The sequence below is a fragment of the Callionymus lyra genome, chromosome 18 (genome assembly GCF_982586985.1).
Source record: "Callionymus lyra chromosome 18, fCalLyr1.hap1.1, whole genome shotgun sequence".
NCBI lineage: Eukaryota > Metazoa > Chordata > Actinopteri > Syngnathiformes > Callionymidae > Callionymus > Callionymus lyra.
The window spans coordinates 20,587,921-20,606,150 of NC_141835.1; the positions used below are offsets into that span (position 1 = coordinate 20,587,921).

Genomic DNA, 18,230 nt, shown 5'->3' on the forward strand with positions numbered 1-18,230 from the left:
CAGAAGCGTTCACACACAAACACACATCGATGTTTCCACATACTAAATGAAGCTTTAATTGACAGTGTGACTTCAACACAAACACTATACGCACTGCAGCTGTACACACCTGTGAGAGTCGGCTCCTCTCACTCTGACACCATGGTACTACACCTACCTCTTGTTCTACCTTGAGGCCTCCTCTTAACCCATAGTGGAAGCTGGTAGAGGGCGTTGCACACACTCGTAGAACCAGGGTTATATATGGTTTCTTGTTTCCCCCTGTTATGGGGAAACGTATGTTATGTTGACGTCACAGACTCGTCTTTATGGTCTAGTCTAGACACACTTCTGACGGTTCTGTCTCCCCTTTACCAGGTACCGGATAATGACCCAGAGTTGGCAGCACCAGCCCGAGGACCGACCCAACTTCTCCACCATCCTGGAGAGAATCGACTACTGCCTGCAGGTACTTACAGGCAGATGCTAATGAAGCGTGTCACACATGAACACGCCTCTCAGACTCGTCAGGTCCAGAAAGATGGAACCAGTTTGAAAGTGTGTCTTATTTAAAATACACTCAACAGAAGCCTAAAAATGAGTTCTATGTCCGATGTCGCACGGGATAAGTGTTACCTGGGGACCTCTGGTAATTTGTAATAATTACAGAGAATGTCTGAGTTTTAATCCCGTGCGAATGCGGCATGTCTATGATTTTAAATGTAATAATTCCGCGCAAATTACCTACTGTAATTCACCAAACACAGATGTCGGGTTATAATACTAGTCCAAGTGTGAATCCGAATGTCTGTGTTTGTAATTCTGAAGGCCGTATATATGCCACTGTAACGGACTTTTAGGCACGGGCCATTGTGTTAATATTTACTTCCGCTGTTTTATTTTGAAGGGGTTGAAAAGGAAGTAGATCGAGTTCGTTGACGTGGGCGGTGTGTTCCACATGACGAAAGTAAAGAAGACGTGCGCGCTGCACAGCTACAAACTAAGTTCCAGCCTCGTTGTTTCCCACAAGAATACACTCGGTTACACTACTGTAACAGACTGTGTCTCTTCTGTAAGAATAATGTTGGGGCAAAAAACGGTTGTCCACTTTATCTTCTCTAAACGAGGAACACTTGGATACACTAACTTTCATATGTAGAAGAGGAGAGAAAGTTGTAGTGTAGCTGTGAGTCCAAAAATGAATGGATTCATGGCAACTCTTGCCACAAATTTTTGCTTACCATTGTTGACGGGTCACCGAACATATTGTGTCCTTTGTGTCTCTGTCAGGACCCTGACGTGGTGTCCATGCCACTGCCTGTTGAGTATGGGCCGGTGCCAGAGGAGGAGGAGCAAGGGTCCGCGGAACAAGACAAACAAGCAGCGACCGTGGTCGTGAAGGTGCAGGTGCCCGACGGCGAGGTGCAGCTGCCGCCCCCGTCCTGCCCGCCAGACGACGCACGGAGAACGGAGCCCGCGAGTGCAACCTCTGAGGCCAAAGCACAGGCGGTGTCGGCGCAGTGTCCGCACCAGCTGCCACACACGCAGACCTCCGTCACCATGACCACCACCAGCGCTGCCACCTCGACCGCTGCCTCTATTCTGGCTGCCAAGGGTGTCCCGGTCTCCACCAACCAGGGTCCGGACGGGGGCCACGTTAACTTGGCCTTCACCCAGGGTCACCTGGCCGAGAAGGACGTCCACGGTGGAAAGACGACCACCTTGTGGAACCCCACGTACGGGTCCTGGTTTCTGCAGCAGCAGCAAAGGAAGCAGCAGCAGCAGCAGCAGCAGCAGCAGCAACAGCAACAGCAGCAGCAGCAGCAGCAGAGACAGGGTGGCGTCGGGGGCATCCTATCAGGGGTGGGAACCATTGGCCGAATCCCTGGTGAGGGTCAGGAGCACGTGGGGCGGACGGTGGCAGAAGTGGCTGGCTCTCTGGGGCTCCAACACCCGCACAAGAAGTTCCAGCACCAGCTGCAGCTGATGCAACAGCAGCAGCAGCAGGGTTTCTGTCGTCCACTGTTGCCGCCGCCGCCACCTCCCACCGCCCAGTCGCCACTGCTCCTGGACTCTGCCGCTCTGCCGCCGGTGCCACTCTACAGACTGAGGCGCTTCCCCTGCGGGAACATCGGCTACGGCTATCAGGAGCCGGGGCTTGGCGGCCCTCAGCCCCCCATGGCCCCACAGCAGGGCGTCCCTTCATCCAACGCCTCCGTCGGCCACCAGAGGGCGACTCTCCCGACGACATTGGGCAGGTTGCCCATGTCGGAGGACAGTCGCCCTCTTCTGGTCACCATGGGAACAGTTCAGGACACCCGGCTGCCCAGGATGGAGGGTCACAACGCCACAGTTCTTTAGCCCGAAGCCTCCTTGAGTTCAGGGAACACTGTGTCCGGATTCTTCTGCCGTCGTGCTTTTCGGCCCCAAAACAAACTGGTAGCTCAGAGGATTGTTTCCCGGACGGATGAAAAAAAGCACATTGGAGCGTTCGGACGGTGACGAAAGAAGAGCTCACCAGAGGAACTTTTGTTTTTCTTCCGGTGTTGAGCCATGAGTGGACCTACGACTTCGGAATTTTGTGTTACATACTCGCAGTACAGAAGCCAGTCACTTCTGCTGGAGATAAACTTTGTACCTGGAAAAAAAAAGAGACAAACTTGTTTTTCGTCGATGTTTGCCTGCTTATTTATTCATCCCTTTGCTTTTCTGTTCAGCCGCGAAGAAACTCATTTATCTGATCACGATCAGCTTCATTTCACAGTTTCCAGAAGCAGCCTGAGAGTCGAACCAACAACCCTCTGATCTCATCCATTTCCCTTACTTCACGGAGCTAAGACCCATCCCAGCTCCTTGGAACAGAGTAAAATTATGGGATGTATGATGATGTGAGAAAAGAACATTTTGACAATTTCCACAGTGAAGCAGGTTTTTTTTTTGGTTTTTTTTATTCAAGATTTTTATATTCAATTTTAAAATCCACATTTCTGATGCTGGAGTCGTCGCCATCGTTCGACAGGAAGTGACATAAGTGCTGTTAAATTCTGAACAAACAAATCATATCTTTAACATTCTTGGGGGAGAAAAAAAACAAAGAATAATTAAACAACATCATTATGAGAAATAAAAGGTTTTTTCTGGCTGTGTTTTTTTTTCTACTGATGTTTTTAAATATCATTTAATTTTGCTTCTAAAACGTTTTTAGTTGTGGTTTCATTTAACAAGCTGCTCGTGAACCTGCCGCCAGAGTTGGTATTTATTGACATCAAACTTCTCGTCACTCTTCGTTTATCGAATCTGTACGTTTGTTCGTTTTATCTTCAGTTGTCGTCGATCAGGAGCGAATGAGAAAAAAAAAAAAAAAAAAAAAAACTGTTGAGAGAAAATTCTTCACCACGATGGAGTCAGTGTCTCGTCAGCTTTGGCTTGAAGGATGCTGGGAGATGTCGGGGTGACTGACGAGTCTATTCTGGGGTCCCGCTCTGCTGTGAGCGGCATCAGACGACGACGAGCTGTCGCGTCGACGCTCCGTGACTGATGGAGAAACTTTGCTTGTATTTTTTTTTTCCGCTTCTGTGGTTCATTCTCAGCCGGTCTACAGACCCGAACTGTACATGTTGTAATTATAAATATTGTATCATGGCCGTGGTCGACGCCGTTATTTGCCCTCAGAAGACGTTCGCCAAATGAATAAATGACTATATTATACCTGCGTGTCCTCCATCAATCATGGGCTTGTCACACTTGTCAAGGCGGCTCGTCCTCCTTGACCTTCTGAAGACACTTAACCAGACCTGATGCCAACCCTGGGTCGCTTTATAAGCTGAGATAATAACTACAAACAAAATGTCATTGTTAAAATATGATACAAGTTTTAAATATGCACATAAAACTAAGCCTAAAAGTAGGGTGAAGGTATTCATATTTTACATTTTTTACATGGTTAGGGTTTCAGAGTCAGGGTCAGGGTTTAGAACTTTAGAATGTTGGAGGAGTCGCAGATATGAAGAGAGTAACAGAAAGTATAGTGCTGTGTCTCAAATCGCATACTAGTGTACTCAAAGTTAGTATTTTTAGTGCGTAGCAGCAGTTTGATTTGAGACATACTATCTGTGGAGAATTTGCGAATAGTTAGTACGTACACTAAACTGATGCATACTAACTTCTAGTATACTAAGAGTAATATGCGATTTGAGACACAGCATAGCTCTTTTAGATTGCTAACAGTCTGTAGCATTAGCACGAGCTAACCCTTTTCCATGGAAGTAGATGGATAGATAAACTTTATTGATCCCTCTGAAGGTCTCCTTCAGGAAATTGCTTCAGTGCCATCAGAATATTGAATGGTTGAAATTAACATTTCAAATGTTGGAACTTGGAATTATTATCTAAAATGTTGTTGTTTTAGTAATTCAATTTCAGAAAATATAAGATTTTTTCCCTCTAAACAGAGTTTAATGTTGTAATTGGAATAATTCAATGTTTTTAGTTTGTTGCTTCTTTAAATTCAAAATTAAATGTTAGTAAATAGAGCCGCCATGAATAGATCATAAATCAAAAGACCTTTTCTGTGTGTGGCATGATTGGTTGAAACCTTTTATATTGAATTTAAAAGGCTGTACATTAAAAAAAAAAACGACATTTAATATAAAAAAAATGGAATTAGATGATAAAACTACATTTATTTTGAAAATATTTGTTTTACTTATACAAAATCGGTACAAATCTAACCTTTTAATATAGTAGTAGTAATAGTAATTATTGAAAAAAATAATTCAAAGCTTAAAAAACTGTTTAAATTAAAAAAAACATTAAAGTTTCAACGTTTGAAATGTTAAATTCAACCGTTTAATACTTTCATGGAACTGACAAACTTCAGCTTTTCTGACTAAAAAAACTTGCCAAACTCTAACTAGTTAAAATAGTTTTAAAATAAAATAATACATTTTTTTTTTAAACACTGCAAGAAAATAAGCGAAACATTCATTCAAATACATCTGAGCCTCACACTGACCAAAAAGGTCACTCTCCAGGTAAACAGACTTTAACTTGACCTTCATTCGTCATTGAGTTCTTAAGGTGCTTCAGTACTTCTTCAGATGGACTCCCAGTCAGAGGCGCTTCAGCTGCTCTCCTCCACCAGACGGGCGCCGTTGACGCCGCGGTGCGTGACCCGACTGGGTCGCACCAGCACGCCGTGGCCGGGGCTGCAGGCGAAGTAGCGGCGGCCGCCGACCGCGCCGTCGTTCTTCCCTGTGGCGCCGCGGAGCTCCAGCCCCAGCCAGAGTCCCGGAGCGAAGTCGGCCGTGCCCAGGTACCGGATGGACGCCGTCTCGTTGGCGCTGGTCAGGAGGACCTGCATCCCCACGCGCAGCTGGACCCGACGCCTCGGCAGCGGCGACGGACTCGTGCGAGCCGTGGCGCTCCCACTGCTCCAGCGGCGCCGATGAGGAGCAGATCGACTCCTTCGTGGAGAGACTCGTGAGAAGACTCGCCTGGACTTCACCTCCATTATGACCATGTGTGACATCATCTCACCTGCTGGCCGGACTCCGCCTCGTCTCTTGTGGCACGGCGATGGCCGACGACGTGCTGGAGCTGCGGCGCATGCTTCCTGTGGAGATCGCGGCAGTTTAAGCAAACGGGTTGCGGGTTCGACTCCATGGAAGACTCACCGCTGAAGGGACTGAGCCGAGAGGAGGAGAGTTCGGAGAGGCAGTCCACGGACCCGTGGATCCTGGAGGAGACAGAGGACAGTCGGTCACACAGTGGCAAGTGACCCCGGAAGGGTTCAGGCTGAGTTCTCTGAGGAGTCTACAGTGTCTCTCACTGCAGCTTGAAAGACTCGTTGACGTGTCGACAGACAAACAAGACAACATTACACTCATTATAAATACTAATTACAAACTGCAATTAACAGCATCGTGAGCTCATGTGACGAATCATCACGTTAGACAGAGTCTCACATACCAAGAGAGAGAGAGAGATACAAAGAGAAGAGAGTGAGATAAAAAGAGTGAGATACAAAGAGAGGAGAGTGAGATACAAAGAGAGGAGAGTGAGATACAAAGAGAAGAGAGTGAGATACAAAGAGAGGAGATCGAGATAAAAAAGAGTGAGATACAAATAGAGGAGAGTGAGATAAAAAAGAGTGAGATACAAAGAGAGGAGAGTGAGATACAAAGAGAGGAGAGTGAGATAAAAAGAGTGAGATACAAAGAGAGGAGAGTTAGATACAAAGAGAGGAGAGTGAGATAAAAAGAGTGAGATACAAATAGAGGAGAGTGAGATAAAAAAGAGTGAGATACAAAGAGAGGAGAGTGAGATAAAAAAAGAGTGAGATACAAAGAGAGGAGAGTGAGATACAAAGAGAAGAGAGTGAGATACAAAGAGAGGAGAGTGAGATAAAAAAGAGAGGAGAGTGAGATACAAAGAGTGAGATACAAAGTGAGGAGAGGTAGATAAAAAGAGTGAGATACAAAGAGAGGAGAGTGAGATAAAAGGAGGGTTATACAAAGAGAGTAAGACACAAAGTGAGATAAAAAGAGATGAGAATGAGATACAAAGAGAGGAGAGTGACATTCAAATGGTAGAGTGATATACAAGGAGAGAGTGATAGAGGGAGAGATAGTAAGAGGAAGAGTGATAAAAAGAGTGGTATACAAAGAGAGAGGGAGAGTAATAAACAAAGAGAGAGGGGAAGAATGAGAGTCATATACAAATATATATATATATATATATAAATATATATATATACACATATACTGTATATACATTTATATACATATATGTATAGATAGAAGGGAGAGAGAGAGAGAGGGAAAGAGAAATAAAGAAAGGGAAATACAAAACCAGTGAACTAAAGCATCATTGATGAGCTCCTTGGCAGAGGTATGCAAATACCTAAATAAAGCTGCTGTTGTCGTGTGTTAGTGATGTCATCCGTTGTGCAAACAAGGTCGTCACCAGTAGCATCAATCTCACACCAGCAACGACCTTTGACCCCCAGCGACGAAGACGTTATTCCCACCGTCGGTAACTTACCGCCTCGTCTGAACGTCCCTCACAGGCGAGAAGGCGGCGCCACTAATGGCGGCTGAACTCCGGCAGCAGTGAGATGAATGTGGACGTGCGTCGCCAGGGCAGCGACTGTAGATTCTATTAATTGGCTGCTTTACATTTCCATGAAGCTGCAGCGAAGCACTGAACACAAGCTGAGGTGCGACGATGTTTACACTCGTGAACCTTTTCTCTAACTCGCTTGTCACGTCTGCTGTGAAGCTGCAGGTTCAGGCGCTCCACCAGAGAAGATTGTTCCCACAGATAAACATCTTCTCAACTAAGTATTGTCGGAGCAACCAAAACATATTTTCTTATTCTCACACTCGGTTGTGAGGTTTTGGACTTTTGCTCTCTCCAGAATTTTCTTTTTTGAGGTAGAACACTGAGATAGACATGTCTGGAGACACCCCGGGAAGATGGTGTCCAGGAGTCAGAGCCTCACCTGGTTTCTCTCCATGTGGAGGCTCTACTTTGAGTCTCTCATAAATGACTGAGCTCCTCTAAGAGAGAGTACAGATGGAGAAAAAAATAATTTAGTTTGTATCTGTGATGTTTTAGGAGCACAAAGTTGATGATGAGATCAGGAACTTAGGACCAGTCTTCTGGCTCAGCTCTATCTTCACCACAACCGATGATACAAGGCTATGGAAGTATATTTGGCGACATCAGAAACTTTGAATGTCTTTTTTTAAATTGTTTAGCATTGAAGCATTTTATTATTATAATTAATAATATAATATAATATAAATTCAATACATTTTATTTATATATATTTTAATTTTAAATATTAAGCCTTTTAAATTTAGTATTGTCGAGTGGTTTTGATATTGAATTTAAAAGTGTGTGAATTTAAAAATATTAAATATCGATTTTTTTTTATTATTATTATTATTGGAATAAGAATATTAAACTCTATGTGAAAAAAATATATATATATTAGATAATAATTGATTTATTCAATTGTTTAAAAAAAAATTAAAAATAATATACAATATATTCAATATACATATAATTTAATATTAATTTAAATGATTACAAAAAAGAGCATTTTAATTTAAAAAATATATATAAATAAATTCACCTTTTAAATGTTAAATTGTCAAACATATTCAATCCAGAGACCTCCTGACTGAAGACCCTGCACCAGTCCCTGAGAGGAAGAACTGACCAATCAACAGGCGCTCAGGAAGCGAGCCGCCAATCACACCCACTTTGATCAGGAAGCAGCTTAAATCACTTCTGGAGCGCCCGGCCTGGACCGCGTCGCCTCATTACCAGGTGCCACATTAATTTGAGGGTTCGTGTCGAGCTGGACCCGCAGGCTCCACAAATCTCACCGTCGTTCGTCAGAAGCCGGAGAATCAAATCCATCAAAGCTCTGTCAGAAGACTCATTAGCGCCGACTCGAGTATCGATGTCGAGACTCCACCCCAGGCTGAAGGACGCCCCCTGCTGGGAACGTGTGTAATGACGAGGAGCGACATGCGAGGGACTCACCGCTGCACGCGAGACGGCGGGGCGAAGACGCCGTGTTTCCGCGGGCAGCTGAAGTATCTCACGCCGCCGACCGAGCCGTCGTTTTTTCCGCTGGGCTTGTCCAGTTCTATTCCCAACCAGAGCCCTGGGACACAAGCGTGAGCGTCAAACACAGAGCAGGTATCGCCTGAACATGAGTCAAGAGTTACTTGTCAGGACAATAACTGCAACAAAACACACAGACCTGGGATGAGTTCACTGAGAGGGGGTGAGTCTTTTTTCTCGAAATGATCTTCAGACAGTCATTCAAAATGATTGACTCGCATTATGTCACTAGTTTACAGGTTTATTTTTCGTTAGCTTAACTGAAACGAGTGCCTTGACTTGTTAAGAGTGACAGGATAATATTACTTAAGAGAAAAAAAATTATTGGGAAGAATCTGATAATACACATGTATCCTGATGAGGAACAACGATATATTTGTAGTATTGTCAAGTACTTGACTGGTGTTGCAGAATCTACAGACCATTTGACTATTGATGATGTTTTAACTGCTTTCATTTGATTTGAAACCAAAATATGTCCAAACATCGGCTTTAAAAAGCTGCTGGTGTTGACTGCATCCTCTTGTCCTCAGTCATTAGTGGGCTCTCATGGGATTTCATTTCAGTTCCTATAGCTGATGAAGACGTAATGTCTGCTGCCATCTAGCGGCCAGAATTTAATTGCAACACAAAAATGAACAATCACTGTGAAATACATGCATGTTAACTGTAAATAATATTTTTTATATATTTTTTTACATTTTATACACACTTCATTGAATTTTTAACCCATAAAATAATTATGATAATACAAAATATGATTTGAAAGCCAAAAAAAAAGAAGACATTTAAAAAATATATACATTTTGGAAAAAAAAAGAAAAACAGTATCATGGGAAAACAAAATATTGCAATATTTCGGTGTATTGATAAGGGAATCACTCCTCTTTGGAATCTGTTCTTCTTTCAATATTCAGCTTCTTCACAACGTCTTGACCAACATCCACCCTCCATTTTTTCCCTTCATTAATGACAGGATTCAAACAAGTCCTCAGTTTAAACCTCAGTTTGATGGATTTTTGGTGAGTTGCTGAAAAATGTGAAACACTAACAAGAAAGCGGATAAATAAAGATATCAATGTAACTTATACTGGAATAAATGGAAAAGAAGTCTCACTCAGCAAATGATCAATTCTACAGACACGGTAATAAATGGTTTTGATGCTGCACAACATTTATATTCTACACAAACGGACCATAAACCCGGCGTGTACAGTTGGCGCTGATCCAGCAGCTGTGATGAAAATCCCTCCCGGCATTAATATTTTGCCAGAACACGCAGTCGCCTCCCCCGTCGAAATTCTGCCTCCCTGCGTGGAGTGTTTTTAATTGAAGCGTTTGATCGGCACAATCGGCTCACGGTGGAGCTCACTTGTCACCTGGCTGTTGAGAAGCTGCTTGGCTGCTTCCCCCTGCCTTCACTACCCCCCGAAATAAAGACTTCAAAGGCTGCGTGAAATATTAATCCTCCGTTAATTAATCATGTCTGTCCTTTTTTTTTGTTGTTGTTTCCTGACTCACAATCCCAAAGTTGACATGCAGTGTGAAGGGAACGATCAGGGATGCGTGCTTCCTCCTAGATACACTAACCAATGAGAATGCTTTTTATTTAGGACACACACACCACTTTTTTTTTTCTTGCAGCACTGAGGAAAAGTCCAGCGATGTTTAGTATGAGCCACGGAGTCTCAATCCTGCACAGGGAAATTAGAAAAAAACGAAATACTTTGAAAAGTAATTGAACCTTAAGCAGTAAAAAACATCTCACGCTGTTCATTAATATTTAGAAAGTGCTTCTGCTTTGGCATCAGACATGCATGAATAAGCAGCAACACATCTCACACTTGACGAAGGAAAATCAGTCCAAAGTTTTTTGTTTGATACTCGGAACACAGTGATGAGCGGCTATTTTTATGTGTTTTTCTGTTCAGTGGAACGTTCGTGAAGAAGTCGTTTGGATTGAGACGACAGGAAGTTCTTCGTCATTAGATCCTCATCACGTTCTTAATACCAGGAGTGGTTACTGTTGTTCATATAGAGCGTTGAGTGTCAGAGGTTCACATCCGTGGTTATTAAGGTTGGAGGAGATTCATGACATTAACCCCTTCATGAGGACCATCCATCTTGGTGGTGCATTATTACAAGTGAACGCATCACTGTGGGAGATCAACTGTTATAAGAGTCGTTTTTAAAAAGAGTGTGAGAAAATATTGACACACCGACAAAATCTGTTGTTTTTCTTTATGATACTGTATCAATATTCAAAAGCACTGTTCAGATTTTTTTGTTTTCAAGTCGAATTCTATTTTTTATTATAGTTCTTTATGGTTTAATTTCGGTTAAGTGTGTTGAAAATCCATTTACTGTAGAGTTGACTACAGTAGCTTAGATACAGGAGCTTTGAACAGTTCGTCAAGAATCATGTGGTCAATAAGTTCTGCAACGTCCGACACTAGTACTCGGACGATACTAGAAATATATCCTTGTTCCTACAGTATTGCAATATATTGTAAGGTACTCTAATCTTATACTCATTGTATTGCCAAATTCTTGCCAATAAACACCCATAATGGGAATTTGTTTACCATTATATTGAAAAAGCAGCTTTAAATGATTGGACGTCCGTTTTAAATGCTCCACACCGTTTTGTTTTTGAGTTGCAATCTTTAAATATTTGCAGCTGTAAAGGTGTTTAGAAGTATTTTTTCATTCAATCCAAGGTCGTGGGGGGCTGGAGTCGAGTCCAGCTACCTAGGGCGAGAGGCAGGGAACAACCCGAACAAGGGAACTCAATCAACTAGTTTGTTTTTGGACTGTGGGAACAAGGTAAACATATGAACTTCAAGGGAAAATATAAAAGTTACTATAAATCACATCAAGTGGGCAGCAACTGGAGTTAAGAGGCCCAGACTTGCCCCTGATTGAGTCGAGTTCTGGTCACAGTCAGAACCAAATTGTGATCCAAGAACCACATCAGTGACACGCTTGTCGTGATGCTTATAATTTAATATCTTTTAAGCTTTTATTTTATGTTTTACCTGCAGTACTGTCCACTCACCTGGAGCAAAGGCGGTCGTTCCACAAAACTTGACAACCCCGGTTCTCTGGCCGACCACGAGGACCCTCTCCCCGATCGAAAGCTCGGATCCCTCGAGCACGGAGCTGCCCTCCGTCGGGGTTCTACTCCGTACACCTGGAGCAGAGCGGGCTTCAGTCGGACTGTAACGTCCGCCCTGGATGTTCTGGAGGTCTCACCTGTAGGTGGCGCTGCAGGAGGGCGAGCAGCAGGCGAGGCTGACGCCCGAGGACCCGCTCGCTCTCGCCGCTGCCTGACGCTGGACCGGGGTCTCGGGGTGGGACGCTGTCGGGAGGTGGGCCGAGAGTCCAGAGAGGAGGAGGAGGAGGACAGAGAGTGGGACGCCACACCTGAGAAGACAGACGGACTTTTACAAGAAACCTCTGATGAATCCTCAAAACACACATTAGATCTTTATCATTTCTCCTCTAGCTCTCCGAACAAGGAGGCCACTCCAGCACAAGTGGAACGCGCCCAAATTGCCAACCCAAGCATAAACAAGTGTGGCTGTCAAGCCCATTCTGGGCCGGACCCAGAACACGTGAAGTGAAAAAACATCAAATCAAGTTTTCCAAAGTCTGTTAAACCTGCTCTCGAAAACGACACCGGACTCTACGGTGCGTCCATGCGATGCCGTCAGCGCGGTTAAAAATAAACCGGGCGCATTCGTCATCATCACACTCCTCTTAATGTGGCGACGCCCGTGGCAGATCCGGACAATTACCGCCGAGCTCTTGAAACCCACTCAGCGCTGATGAATATTTCAAAGGCACAAATAAATAAGAGTTCATGTTTGAGAACAACAGAGTTAAAGGGAGGTTTCCTTCACTTGGATGCAGGACCTCATTAGACTGTTCATTTCCTTCAGAGCATTAAAGCCGCCGCTTCATTAGCTCAGACTCTGAGCGGCTAATTGATCAGATCTGTTGCTGCAAGACTGGACCAAGAATCTGTTAATAATTCAATGTTTGAAAGTTTGGTCAGACTCAAACGATGATTTATTCACAAAATTATTTCTGGTCAAACACCTTGAAGTGTGTCTTTAATTTATGCGAGGAAATTTGAACACATTAAAAGGTCATGAACAGTTTAACAAGAATTGATGCGTCGACGAAAAAAAACGCTTTTTATTCGTTTGAATCTCATCTTTTCCATAGCATTGGTTTACAGTTCAATTGTTGTACATAGATTTAAAAGGATGTACGGGTACAATCGAAACATTTTAAGGTAAGGTTAGGTAAGGTTAAACTTTATTTAAATTGTTTTTTTTTCCAATAGCCACAGAAAATACAGCAATTTTTCATAAAAAATAAATCAAAATAAAATAAGAACAAGAACATAAAATAAATTATTTTCAACCAAATAAAACCGATTTCAACTACAATTTTTTACTGTAATAATTAAAGAACGTTCAACTGAATATTAATTATAATGAAAATTAATATTAACTTTAATCAAACATGTTTCATCTGGAATCAAACGAATTTTAAATGTATTCAAACAACTTTTACTGTAATCAAACGATTTCTAAATGTAACCAAAAATGTTTCAACTGTATTCAAACCATTTTCAACTTTAATCAAATATTTTTCAACTATAATCAAACAAATATCAACTTTAATCAAACATTTTTTTAAACATAATCAAACAAATTTCAACTGCATTCAAACTATTTTCAACTATAATCAAACAATTTTCAAACATAATCAAACAAATTTCAACTGTTATCAAACTATTTTCAACTATAATTAAACAATTTTCAAACATAATTAAACAAATTTAAACTGTAATCAAACTATTTTCAACTGTAATCAATTTTCAAGGGTAAAAAAAACAAAAAACTTTAACTGCCATCAGAACATTTTGTTTGAACATGAAACAATATCAAAAGCATCTTTGAAGCAGCAACTATTCCCAGCAGCTAAAGCTAACCGAGTTGCTAGCACTGGTTCAACAGGTCGAGAAACAAGTCTTCCTTCAGAGGCCGATCTGTTCTTCAACAACATCACACAGCAGAGTAACCCACAACCCACCAGGGTCCATATCGAGGTCTGATCAAAGCCACAGAGGATGTATGATGTACAAAGACCAGCTACACATGAAGTTACATCAGTAGGAACTACCGAGGTCGTCAGAGAATATCTGGAGAAAATATTCAGAATACAAGAGGATTCAGGAAACCTGACTGCTGCCTTGTATGGCTTGTCAGGGACTTGCTTTTGAAGCTGAGGTCATGATGGTGTTAAACACTTCTTATTTGTCATCCACAGAGAAAAACATATCTTGACAAGCCAATTCCTGATACATAAAACATATTTCACTCTGACAAGAGTGCAAATATTTGCCAAAAAAATAACTTGAAATCATTTTTCATATTTGAGGATTAAACCAGCCAAAACAGCTTCTAATTTGAGACACATGTTCTGCCAAGTCAAACTTTGGCAGCATGTTAACTTAAAGAACTACAGAAGAAAAGTGGGAACTACAAAATATTTGACCAGGTGAAACTTTTGCGTTGAAGCTTTTTTTGAAGTTCTTACTTTTGAATTTAACTAGTTGAAGATACAGCTTTTATTTAAATATATTAAATACACCTCTGGACTGAAAACTTTGAGAACATACAAAAATGACAAAAAATAGGAGGATAATAATTTGTGATGCGTTCATGTCAAACTAAATTCCTTATGGGGGAAAAATAAAAACAAACTGTTTTTAACAGAAATTAGGAGACAAAGTAGGAGTCTGAAAGTAACTACTTTTAGCCTATTAGCTCTTAGGCTTAATTTATCGTAATTTTCTTTGCTTTACTTCTCCTTCACACTTGGATACTTTCAAACTTTTTCTACTCGCCGTCATGTCATGTCGACAAGGGTTGGGATTATTTTCAGAGTAATTAATTCCTTTTATATATTGTATATATATATATGCGTATTCTTCTCGTCAAGGCTTTAATACAATCCTGACCCGCTCTAGTAGAAGAACTCACATTTCTCCGATCCTTAATACTCTTCACTGGCTGCCAGTTTCTTTCAGGATCAACTTTAAAATTCTGGTTCTTACTTCATGGTCAGGCTCCTCCTTACATCAGTGATCTGATCCAGCCTTACACCCCAGCTCGGGCTCTGAGGTCTGTGGATCAGAATCTACTTATGGTTCCTCGCACACGGCTCAGACCAGAGGAGAGAAATCCTTCCAGGCTGTTGCTCCTAAGCTTTGGAACGATTTTCCTCTCTCTCTGTGTTTGATGGATCTACTGACTCCTTTAAGAAACATCTTAAGACGTTTCTATTTGTTCAGGCTTTTCCTTGAATTTCTCGAACTCGTGTGTTGTTCTCAGTATTATCTTGATCTTTAAAGTATGTACTTTTTTGAGTATTGTTTTGATTGTTTAAGCGCTTTGTGACCCTGGTCTCGAAAAGCGCTATATAAATAAATATTACTTACTTACTTACTTACTTATCTCAGCATGAACATTAATCAACTTTGACTTTGAGACAACCATTAAGCAAGCCAAGTAATTGGATACTCACAACCTGATGACAATGAAAACGAAGTGATGTATTGTGCAGAGAGATTCATCCAACAACACGCTGGATCACGTGCAACGACGCCTGATCCGTGTCTAACCTTCAGTCACGGATTTGTTCTCTATTCAGGATCTCTGACGTGCAGCAGCCACATGGCTCAAAGTTAGGTGGGAGTTGAAGGCAACTATTAAAAGTCAAACTGGGTGAAAAACACAGTGCAGCACTTTGAGAGCTGCAGAGTTCAGAGAAAGGAGGGAAACAAACGACACAGCGGCGATGAGAGATAAGAGACGGAGGGAAAACAAATGCAAATAGAGGACAGTCTGACACTGGCTGGTAGCTATGAAACAAGAATTATGAAAGGCATCTCCCCGTGAAATAAGTCAGAGTTTTACTTTATCACGCAGTAAAACCACATAAAAAAAAGTGACAACAAAGCACAGGAGGAAACAGAAACTAAACTATACGGAGTGAAAGATGTTCTCTGCCGAGGACTCGGGCAGTAAACAGATGTCAGAGCTGTATCTCAGTGTTGATTGTAATTAAAACGATAATGTATTGCTCCATCTGTCTGACAGTAAATCCATCCAGCAGCAACAACACTAGTTGGCCTTCAATATTAATCCCGGGCCGTGATGAATGTGCCGCATCAGCATCTTTTAAGATGCCAATAAGAACGGGAGCTGTGACGGGCAGGTTTTCGGGACGCGCAAATGTAAGCACAGTGCAGAGAGGACGCCCCCTTCACTTAAGTTCTTTGTTAATGATGTCGCAGTAAGAGCGACGACACTTCGGCGCAGCGTCACATTTAAGCGGAGATACTGGATGATTCCGTAGGAATAGGATTTGGGTTCCAACAAGGAGATGGTGTCAGAAATTGTAAGTAAGTAAGTAAGTAAGTCATTTTTATTTGTATAGCGCTTTTCCAGACCAGGGTCACAAAGCGCTTAAACAATCAAAACAATATTCAATAAAGTAGATATTTTAAAGATCAAGATAAAACTGATAACACAACAGGAGTTCCAGAAAATCATGGAAAAGCCTGAACAAATAGAAACGTCTTAAGATGTTTCTTGAAGGAGTCAGTAGACTCCATCAAGCGCAAAGAGAGAGGAAGATCGTTCAAAAGCTTAGGAGCAACAGCCTGAAAAGATTTCTCTCCTCTGGTCCTGAACCGTGTGTGAGGAACCATAAATAGATTCTGATCCACAGACCTCAGAGCCCGAGCTGGGGTGTAAGGCTGGATCAGATCAGTGACATGAATAGCTCTGAAAGTAAGAAACAGAATTTTAAAGTTGATCCTGAAATAAACTGGAAGCCAGTGAAGAGTTTTAAGGATTGGAGAAATGGGAGTTCTTCTACTGGTATTAGATTCATCTCACCTCCTCTCAGCAAACTTAGCACTTCCCAAACCAGAGGCATTCTTTCCACAGATGACACAAATGAAAACATAAAAATAGCACAACCAGCCAAAAATGACATCTCCCCAAAATGCTGAGTCAGCAGGAGGATATTGTGGACTTTTACAGGTTTAACTTTTGGGGTAAACTTGACCAAAACAAGCGTCCAGACTTATCAAGAGTCACAGTCTTCTTGTTACTTCAGTGTCGGGTTGTCACAAGAACTGAATTTTGGGAACCAGTTCGGTACCAGCAGACAAATAAAATGGAAAAATAAATTGTTACTATCAACACTCTTTGAATGTAAAATGATTGACTGTTGGCGCCATGAGATATGAACCTGTGACAGCTTTAAACGACTGGATTCATGTTCGTCTTTAACTCACGCTGTCCGGATATATATTCCGATATATATGTGTTTACGTGCGTGTTTCTCAAGTGGCTGCTGGTGCCGAACCCATCACTTTCACTCACTGCTCATGTTTGTTTTTATTGTTCTCTTCAATTGTGGAGGTGTTAAATACACGACGAGGTGCTGATGTCGTTGTGCTCAACGAACCCCATCATAATTAATAAAACGCTTGAACAAAGAAGGAGGAAGTGCCGGGTCGTAAATTAGGCGTCTTCCTGGTTTTGCGCGGGGCCTGCTGACAGGACGCTCCTCCGCATGAGTTGCAAACTCACCCACACCCGGTGATGGATGACGGCCAAGTTACTCCACCTGTCTGTGCCCTACTTATTAAACCCTCGCTTAATTGGACAATCAATCACGGGGTTTTCCACGGGCTATTTGAGGGCCCCCGCTATTCCGGTCACGTCACGATCAATCTGCCTTCACAACCGGCTTGGAAAAGAGAAGGTGTAAACTCGAGAGGGCGAGGGGAATTTCGGAGCTATAAATCCAGTCTGCTGCAGTTCTGAGGACACTTGTGAGCCCGGGATGCCGCCGCCAGGTATAAGAGGAAGGTTGAATAAGCGCATTATAATAGTCAGAATCAACCTTTAAAAATCCATGATGCAGAGAAGCTGAGATCCTTGAGAGCAGAGTCACCTCGAACCAGGTGACTGCAAAAACTACCACCAGTGTTGGCATAGGAACCAAACTAATTGTGCTGCCCCCTGCTGGTCGTGCGTTTCAACATGGACAATGGGTCAAAATAAAGATCTAATGAATCATTTCCTTGATTAAGAATTGGGTTGTTGGAAACGACTCTCTCACCTGAGTTCATCTTGGACGTGAGGCGCGACAGGTCGACGCGACGAGGAGGACGAACAGGTGTCTTCGTGCGCTGAGAGCTTCTGTGTCGATCTGATGGTTTGCTTATTTTGGACAGAGGAGCAAAGATTCCTGCAGAGAAAACAGAAAGAAGAGTAAAAAAAAAAAAAAACCTACACCCCTCATTGCATGAACCAAATATCATCCAGAGGAGAATGTTGACTGAATGTTGATTGTATTCATCAATGCGAGCAGAAAATCCTTTTTCTGGGCCTCTAGCCTGCCTCGTATTCTGCAGCGACTATAAGCCACCAGCTGAAAGTCAACATGGACCATTTCTCCAGAATCATCAGTGAACATTTGTTGCTAAATTGTCATCATTAAAATGA

At 42.3% G+C, this 18,230-nt stretch overlaps 2 protein-coding genes across 2 annotated transcripts in view; one reads left to right on the plus strand and one right to left on the minus strand.

Moving 5' to 3' along the window:
- Positions 1 to 3,687, plus strand: part of alk (ALK receptor tyrosine kinase) — a 380,098-nt gene extending 376,411 nt beyond the window's left edge. Inside the window, exons 28-29 of the mRNA XM_087779244.1 lie at positions 358 to 448; positions 1,270 to 3,687. Of these exons, the coding sequence (XP_087635370.1) occupies positions 358 to 448; positions 1,270 to 2,340 (1,162 nt within the window). The 3' untranslated portion in view covers positions 2,341 to 3,687. The remainder of the gene's footprint in view (positions 1 to 357; positions 449 to 1,269) is intronic.
- A 118-nt stretch (positions 3,688 to 3,805) lies between these two features.
- LOC148060901 (CAP-Gly domain-containing linker protein 4) overlaps positions 3,806 to 18,230 on the minus strand; it is a 38,597-nt gene continuing 24,172 nt past the window's right edge. Inside the window, exons 9-15 of the mRNA XM_087779247.1 lie at positions 17,845 to 17,973; positions 11,878 to 12,048; positions 11,681 to 11,815; positions 8,539 to 8,662; positions 5,655 to 5,716; positions 5,518 to 5,593; positions 3,806 to 5,444 (exon numbers count right to left, since the gene is read on the minus strand). Coding sequence (XP_087635373.1) covers positions 5,102 to 5,444; positions 5,518 to 5,593; positions 5,655 to 5,716; positions 8,539 to 8,662; positions 11,681 to 11,815; positions 11,878 to 12,048; positions 17,845 to 17,973 — 1,040 coding nt within the window. The 3' untranslated portion in view covers positions 3,806 to 5,101. The remainder of the gene's footprint in view (positions 5,445 to 5,517; positions 5,594 to 5,654; positions 5,717 to 8,538; positions 8,663 to 11,680; positions 11,816 to 11,877; positions 12,049 to 17,844; positions 17,974 to 18,230) is intronic.